The following is an 8,289-nucleotide window of genomic DNA, read 5'->3' on the forward strand; positions in this document are numbered from 1 at the left end:
TCTTGATACTATATAATGAGGCACCAGGGAAATAACCTAAATGGAGCTAATGAATAACGGCCTTGTAGGGAAGGCGGTCCATCAGCAGAGACACTTGTGCCCGAACCCCTCCTCTACCATAAGCACCGGTGTCATTTGTCATCATGTGCACTCCCCAGACACTTGAAAGTGTTCAAACTTCCTCCAGGACGCTGGCATATGGGGGACAGCAATAAGAGAAAATAGCTGCGGCAATCTTTTATCAAAGTAGGTCCTCGCATTCTGGCGCGGGAATTCACTGTGGCATAATGCGATCCAGCTTTGGGAAACAAGTGGAAAATGGCTGGAGGCTGAAAACAACTAATGAATACTTACACTGAGAAGTCTGGTGCAACACATGTTCGTAGTGGGTTGCTACTGAATGAGGTCCGGGTGGGAGAGACGCTTCCGAATATATTCAGTGGGGCAAAAATGTTTGTTAGGTTACATTACAAAGAACAATGTCACACAGAAAACTCTTCAGCGTCATCAGATTTTCTGCATAGAAACTATATGAGCAGTTATTCCACCCACATAGTTAGAAAATATCTGCTTCAAAGCAAAGGAAAGATCGTAATTAACAACGAGGTCTCTGAGAGGTCAATTTCATAATCCTTTTGCAGGTTCATTCTAATATTGTGTCCAAATCACGAGGTACACATACAGTATAGTCTAGCCATTTTCAAATCACGAGGTACAAATACAGTATAGTCTAGCCATTTTCAACATTTAAACATTTAGATTTTAAGTAATAATAATTTAAAAAATAAACATATTTTTTAGAATCTGATAGACTCCACGCGTGCTGACTGCTGAGTTAAAAAATAAAAGAAAAAGTGATCTTAGTTACAGCTCATGTCATATAGACTTTTACACCTTTACACCAAAGGCTTGTTGGCATAAACTGATAATTGGTGAAGATCGGTGTTGTAATTGCACAAAAAATTGTTTTGGGAATAATGGTCCAAACGCTCAGCCTTAGTAATGAAAAGGTTAGATTATGTTAGGTCACACTGATGGTGGAAAATGTTTTTGAAATGATTTATCACGGTCTTATTCTTATGGCAAAAACCTGGCCTTAGAACTTGTAATTTCCACCTTACTTCCAGACATATTCTTACTGAGCTTCCACTCCACACCACCAGATGACGACAACTCACCATCTAATATTAAAACAACTGTGGGTTTGTTGTCAGGAAGTGGCCCCCAAAAAGTTAATAATGGTCTAAACGACAACATGGTCATCTAACCGAGGGAGCAGCGCGTCAAAACAACCAGGATCTGTTTGGGAAAACAGACTTTCCGCCTTGCCTGTAGATGTTTTCTTCTGAGGGGTAAAGCGGAAAAAGCAAGCGGGACATGAACGAGAATTTTAACAGAGCTCCCGGAGCAGGGAGAAGCCGAAATCTTCCAGCAGACACCACACTCCCGAGTACAGGTTGGGACAGCGACAGTCACGTAACATTTTTCAATCAAAGGGAACCTTTGAGACAGCCTCGAACATACCCAGCTCCCGGGGACAGCAACATTAGCACGGCCACTGAAAATGGCGCTGCAGGTGGTAGCGGCGGTAAGGAGCGTACACACAGATGGCTAACGCTAGTTAGCCTTTAGCTTTCATATTTGAATCTGTGCTCTTAACTTGCACCTGTTTTGTTACACTACCGTAGGCCAAAATGCGTGACTTCTATTTAAACACATGCCACGTAAGTATTCATTTCACTTAAAGGCAAACGACTTTCGCCACGTCCAAATGTGGAAGTGTCATCACGAGCGAGCCAAAAATAACTCCGAGTGGAGCTAATTTAGCATTAGCGTTTTTATGTCGTGTCGTAGGTGATGACGTTGCTTCAAATTAAAATTATACGTTTGCCAATAGCTATAATTGGTGTTTGAGCACCTCTTAAATATGAGATATCTAAGTAAAACCTGCACAGACAGATAATAACTCTATGGTCAGGTGACCAGTGTTGCAAAATCAGTCCAACATACTGCAAGACTCGCTATGTTGTGTACAAAAATGCCATAGTGCATTTTTCATAGGCTGTGTCGAATCTTAAAAAAAAAAAAGAAAAATCACCAGAAAGATTAAATATTTTTATCACTCATTGCAGAAAGTGAAACGCATATGACGTTTGTCAGGAAAGTTCCAGGACTGGACTGGAGTGGAGTCACACAAAAAAAACATATTTCAAACCCAAGTTGCAATTTTTTTCCCCTTAAGTGTGGACCAAGCGATCAACCAGCACATCTATAAAGAGATCCTGTGACTTTTGTTTCGTTCATTATAGCAAGAAGGAACCAGTTGTGGCTACTACAGCATGACAACACACTGAGCATCTAACAGTTTCTTGCCTAGAAGAACATGGCCACCTCCCTACTCTCTTGTCTTGGGTCTGTAGAATGAATGATTGATTGATTGATTAAACTCATATCTCAATGCACCACGGTATTGTGAAAAAGGTCAAAATAAATAAAATTTTCCAAACTTGGGCCAACTTCTTCTTAAATTTATATTTTTCTTAACAGAAAATGTAAAAAATAATATTAGCATTTCCTCTTGGAGGAAAAAAAAGTAAAATTTGTCAAAGCATTGTGCTGGTATATAAACACAATGTTTAATTAAATTTCAAATGTTTAAAAATTTAGCATAAAATGGGCCAGAGGAGGCAGGCGACTACGGCAAAATATTTGCAGCTTGGAAGCACGTCACTCGGGTCAAAAGTTTCCAACATTACGATAAATTGCTGCCTTTGCAATTTCTAAATGGACAGTTTGGCCATTATGTTTATAGAAATGTTTTTGCATGATTGACTTCATGATGGCTTTCTACAAGGCTGCTCTCATGTCATATGGAGCTCAATGTGAAAACGATTCCACTCATGTCCGCTTCTCAGTAAGAATTAATGTCAACAGTTGCTTTTTTTTTGGGGGGGGGGGGGGGGGGTTCTGTTGATTTGTGAGGACATACAAGACCTGTGACTTATAAAAACTGCCTTAAGATTACTGGTGTGGTAAATTGACACTATATAAGTAAGATATACTATGTAAACTAGTACAAGAGATTGAATTGTTGGGGTTTACTCAGTTGTCACCAATCTCCCATCTACTACTTTCAGACAGTAAAAGACAGAGCGTAGGCCAGAACAGTGTAAATGCCAACGGCCCTTCTGTGTCCATGGGGTCTGATAATTTGGATTCCTTGGTTGAGTCGTCCAAGCTCTCCGCCAGTGCTCCAGAGTTTTTCCCGACTGCTGTGTACCAAAATGACGTAAGTAGCATGATCAGGCCTTTTTTTTTCCTTTTAAAACAATGTCAAAATTATGAGTGGCTCATGTTTTCTTGCCTTTTCTTATTAAGGTCCAGACTTTTTATGAGGACAATGATGAGACTTTCATCCCTCCGTCCTTGGCCGACATGGTGCGGGACTTCCTTTGCCACCTGAGCTCCTCACCTGGAATGTTTGAGTCAGACGTTGAACACATAACAAGCGTGCTTAATTCTTACGTCACTACAGTGGAATTGTTGGCAGAGCTGGTGGAGCTGATCTACACAGAGGTATGGCTGTTCATGCCCGGTATAGCTCAATTTTGTTTTTAACCTTATAATAGGTGTCTACATGCACATGAGCTAGTGTAAAATTTGGAGCAGTTAAGGTGGAACCTTCGCAACAACAATATTTGAGGGGAGGGGAGTGGGAATTGCAATTACATTATTTTTCAAAATTGCTCTGCCCTAATATGAGTCCTGTATTACCCTGCGTTATATGCAAAACAAGCAGAAGTATCTCACAGACGCTGAAATGTGATTTCTTGTCCTTTTCATTGCAGTCCACCGCCATTCCCAACTTCGCTTACACAGGCGCACGACTTTGTAACTACTTGTCGCATCATCTCAACCTCAGCCCACCCAGCGGTAACTTTCGTCAGCTGCTCCTGCGAAAGTAAAATCAAATTCACTTCTACGATAAGAGTCTCCGGCCATTCACAGTTTTCTCCCCATACAACAACAGCGTATTGTGTGTTGCAGGTGTCAAAAAGAATTTGAGCAGAGGGATAAAGCCGTGCAAGGAGACCCTGCCACACAGAAGAAGTTCCATGCGTTCGTACTGTTTCTTGGAGAGCTTTACCTTCATCTGGAGGTAAGAAGTCGTAATTCAGTCAAAAGAGTCTAATCTAATCTGAGATGTGTTTTTTTGTTTTGTTTTTTAACCCTATAAAGCCTGAACCATGAAATATTTGAAAGAAATTCAGATTATTTGTAACTAGAGTATTTATTGGTCCTTTTGAACAAACAAAAACATTTTTGGAAAATCAACTTCCACATGTGACACTTTTGATTTGTGTCATATTGGATGCATCCAGTCACAATGCTTTAAATTCATACATTTGTAACTGTCAAAAATATAATAAGAAACAGACATATCAAACATATTAGTATTTTCAAAAATCAGAAAGAACATTTCCCACTGTAATAAGTATGTATCTCTCCTTTCTCAATTGAGGCAATCTTGCAAGGTTGCTGGAAAAGCCATCAGCTGCGTGATACTGCCCTCTAATGGATTATCCGTGCAATGCATTTATCAGATCATATACGTCTGGGTTTTAATGGGGGGAAAATATACTAATGAAATAGAGGGCTCAAAATGACTTAATATGATACGTTTGGCTTTATAGGATTAATATATGTGCAATGTGATTGACTGGCGGAACACCGTGCAACGCCATGTGTGTAAAGGCATTTCATTCTGTTTTCGTTTAGTTAAAGAGCAGCAAAGGAACTTTGACTCGAGCTCATATTCTCCTGCTCGCATTGAAAGAGCTCTTAAACACTCTGCTCTCCAGTCCTGTGGATGCAAACATCATCTGTGCTGTCAAATTGCTCAAGGTTCCAAAGCTTTAATGCCCTACTCACTTATTTTGCTCGATTGAATTTAACAGTTGGCAAGTATAATGATTTCTTTTTTCCTCCACTTTTTCAAGCTGACAGGTTCCGCCTTGGACGATGCTTGGAAAGAAAGAGGAGACACATTCATGGAAGAGCTGATCCAAAGGATAGAAACGATTGTACTGGATGCCACATGCAGTAGGTGTGTTTGTAAGCAGCTCAACATGTTGTTTCAATGGAGTAGTATGATGAAGTCTACTTTCCGCCTCAGGGATGTGCGACAAATGCTTCTGAAGCTGGTAGAGCTGAGGTCCAGTGACTGGGGAAGAGTGTGCGCTGCAGTGACCAGCAACGCTACGCCTGACAATGACCCAAACTACTTCATGGTGAGTGTTGACATGTACTGGACTCCTCCTTCTTTATTCGTTAATTATCTCCGCTTTTTCCGACAGAATGAGCCCACCTTCTACACAGAGGACGGAACTCCTTTTACAGCAGCAGACCCAGGTAAAAATGTGACGTGTCAGTGGAGGTAGAAATAACCCAATTCAGACTACTTTGGTGATGTTTGCGTTTCATCTGTTCAAGTAAGCGGGACTGGGTCTTACTAGAAAAAAAAAAATTATCTGCTAAGTGGGACTATTTTGCTTTCACAGAATATGCTGAGAAATACCAGGAAATCATGGAAAAGCAAGACTATTTCTATGATGTCGGTGGGGAAAATGAAACTGAAAATGATGAGTAAGTAGATGTATCTAATTTGTTTTTATTAGATTTGTTTGGTATTCACACGACATCTCTTCAAGTTCAGTTTGTAGCCAATAGCAGAATTAACTCCTTTGCTCCCAAAAACGTATAAATACATTCCATTTTAAATATTACACTGCTCCTAAATATGTATTTATTTAAAAAAAATTAAAATGTTTTTTTTTTTTTTATGCTCTAGCATACAGAAAAGGCTTTGATGCAGCCTCTGAACTGAAGAGAATGCATGAAACAATGGAAGTTATTACAAAAACGGCCAGCAGGTGGCAGCAGAGGATAATAAATCAATCAGGGCCATGTTGCAACAAGCTGTTTCTCCCACTGTTTGAAACTGATATGTGAATAATGAAACCTATACTAATGCTAATTGCTCAAAAATAGAATCGGATAGAAATATACTTTTTTTCCCTGATGAAAGAAGACTCTAATCTTTCTTTGGGTAGGTTGCATGTTTTTCATAGCTATAGAACACAATATTCTGTTGGCCTTGCAAAGTCAGTCAAAATCCAGTAAACCAGCCGGGAGCGAAGGGGGTTACTTCAGTGAAAATGGCTGAGAGTGAATAAGTTAAAAAGCCTAGGAGTGAGCAAGCCTTGGCGCTTAAGTCCTACGTTTCATTTTTTAATGGATAAGTGGGCCAGGTTATTCATAGATCAGGTAAAAGGAAAAACATATGTTTAAAATGTTTAGGCAAAATTGTTCAGTTTAATAATAAAATAATTCCTTCTCATGTTTAACTTTTATCATGTAGAATTAAATCATTATTAATCAATTTAATAAAATATATAAATAGTAAATGTTGATACACAAATGTTTAATAATAATAATAATTTTTATTTGTAACGCACTTTACATCTACAAGAGATCTCAAAGTGCTAAAATAATTGTAAAAAATGTTAAAAGAAGAAAATGTAAGTGTTTTTTTTAATGTATTTACAAGTAATAAATATATTATTTATTATTTCAAAATAAAAAAAATAAGATGCATTTTAATGACCAATCCTTGGGGACAAAAACTCCTAAATGAGCACAACCAATAGGAACTACAAGATAATGGCCTTATTCAAGAACGATGTGGGCTGTATGTGGCTGTAGTTTGCTGATTGCAACTCCGACCCTCCTATGATGTCCTCATGTCACCGTAAGAACGCAGCTCATAAGGGGCTTGTCGTAGAACTCAAAATGCAATTGGATTGACCTGCGTGTTATATTTGTTTAACTTTATCCACAACAACAAGACCACATATATCCGTAAAGATTCTGAGAAAAACGAAATGTTTCCTATTGTGTTCACAGATACGACGACTCTGACGACGAGATGGATCCCGAGATCGAAGAAGCCTTTGAGAGTTTCTGTTTAGAGTCAGAGAGGAAACGACAGCAATGACACCAGGGGCCACTCCAAGTACTTTGCCGTCAAGTTGTGAAGCAAAACAAGCTACTGTCTCATAGCCTTCAAATATTATCTGACTGTAAACAATAAGCGTTTCGAGAAAAGCTGTTCATAGATGCACTTCTGACACTTTGTGTCCAGTCAGAGTAGATTAAACAAGGCAGGAAAAAAAAAAAAGTTGAGGTATTTACATATATTTTCTTGGTTCCTGGACATTTACATTGTTTGTTTTGTTTTGTTGCAGAAGTATCATTTAGCCTTCTTGAAAGTAGTTTAAGGCCAAAGTAACCACCAAGAGAGACACAGAGTGCAGTGGTGTTTTGTTTTTCTCAGAATTATTCCCAATTTGTTCAACGTGCACAAATCTACAGTAGGTGAGCATCAGAAATCTGTAAGTATATATGTCAAAAAGAAAGAAAACATGAATGTAGGCATCAGTCGGTGTCTCAAGTCCATTGACTACATTAAGCATTCGTTGTCATCTGAGACTCAGACGGTTTGTTAAAAATCCTGAGAGGCTGTATAAAAGAATGTTGTTTTATATATAGTGTGCACATATTATTTATAGTTTTGTTTGCCTGCAATAAAACTCTTTATAATGTCACATTGTGTTCGTTTTGTTTGTGTATATAGCTTGTTAAGGTAAATTTATTTCTAATGTATATTTAAAAGTGTATGTGTTTTGTAACCTGTACTTTTATGTGTAAACTTGGTGAAGGTTTGTTCATTCTTGGAGCAGGAGGCCCCCACTCTGTTTGAATCTGCTAACGTCTTGCCATGATGTTCATAAATTCAGCGGCTAGCGTTATCTGTAATGTATGATTATCTTATATCTGTTAAGGCAGATGGCACCACTTTCTCATACTCTAATCACGATTGTTGACCTTTTCTTAATTAATCTGCGCCGCTTTCTTATCAACACCACTTGGTATTTGATTAAAGCATTCCGTAACTGAATACACAACCATTTCCTCCTGTAATAAAAGTTTGTCACATTCTCTGTTGCCATCTTTGAGCTCCAAATAGCCTTCAAAATGAGCTTCAGTGCACCCAAGAAAATTGACAAAATCACAGTCTTCCAAACTCTTGCAAAGATGGGTAAAACTGTTATTTGTTTTTATTTTGCGCTCGTTGCCGTTTGAATTTGTAGTTAGCAGCAGACTGTTGTGCTTTTCTCATATTGAAATTGTATAATATAGTGTGTATCATATCCTATTTGTATTGTA

General features: G+C 38.5%; 1 protein-coding gene across 1 annotated transcript; it reads left to right on the forward strand.

Moving 5' to 3' along the window:
* The first annotated feature begins 1,192 nt into the window (after positions 1-1,192).
* Positions 1,193-7,667, forward strand: paip1 (poly(A) binding protein interacting protein 1). Its single transcript, XM_077562372.1, has 11 exons — positions 1,193-1,588; positions 3,138-3,289; positions 3,379-3,576; positions 3,849-3,961; positions 4,048-4,159; positions 4,780-4,905; positions 5,001-5,107; positions 5,177-5,291; positions 5,358-5,412; positions 5,562-5,646; positions 6,967-7,667. Exons 1-11 carry the CDS (start codon positions 1,378-1,380, stop codon positions 7,055-7,057), a joined length of 1,365 nt encoding a protein of 454 aa, XP_077418498.1. The 5' UTR covers positions 1,193-1,377; the 3' UTR covers positions 7,058-7,667.
* The last annotated feature ends 622 nt before the right edge of the window (positions 7,668-8,289 follow it).

The sequence above is a fragment of the Vanacampus margaritifer genome, chromosome 3 (assembly GCF_051991255.1).
Source record: "Vanacampus margaritifer isolate UIUO_Vmar chromosome 3, RoL_Vmar_1.0, whole genome shotgun sequence".
Taxonomy (NCBI): domain Eukaryota; kingdom Metazoa; phylum Chordata; class Actinopteri; order Syngnathiformes; family Syngnathidae; genus Vanacampus; species Vanacampus margaritifer.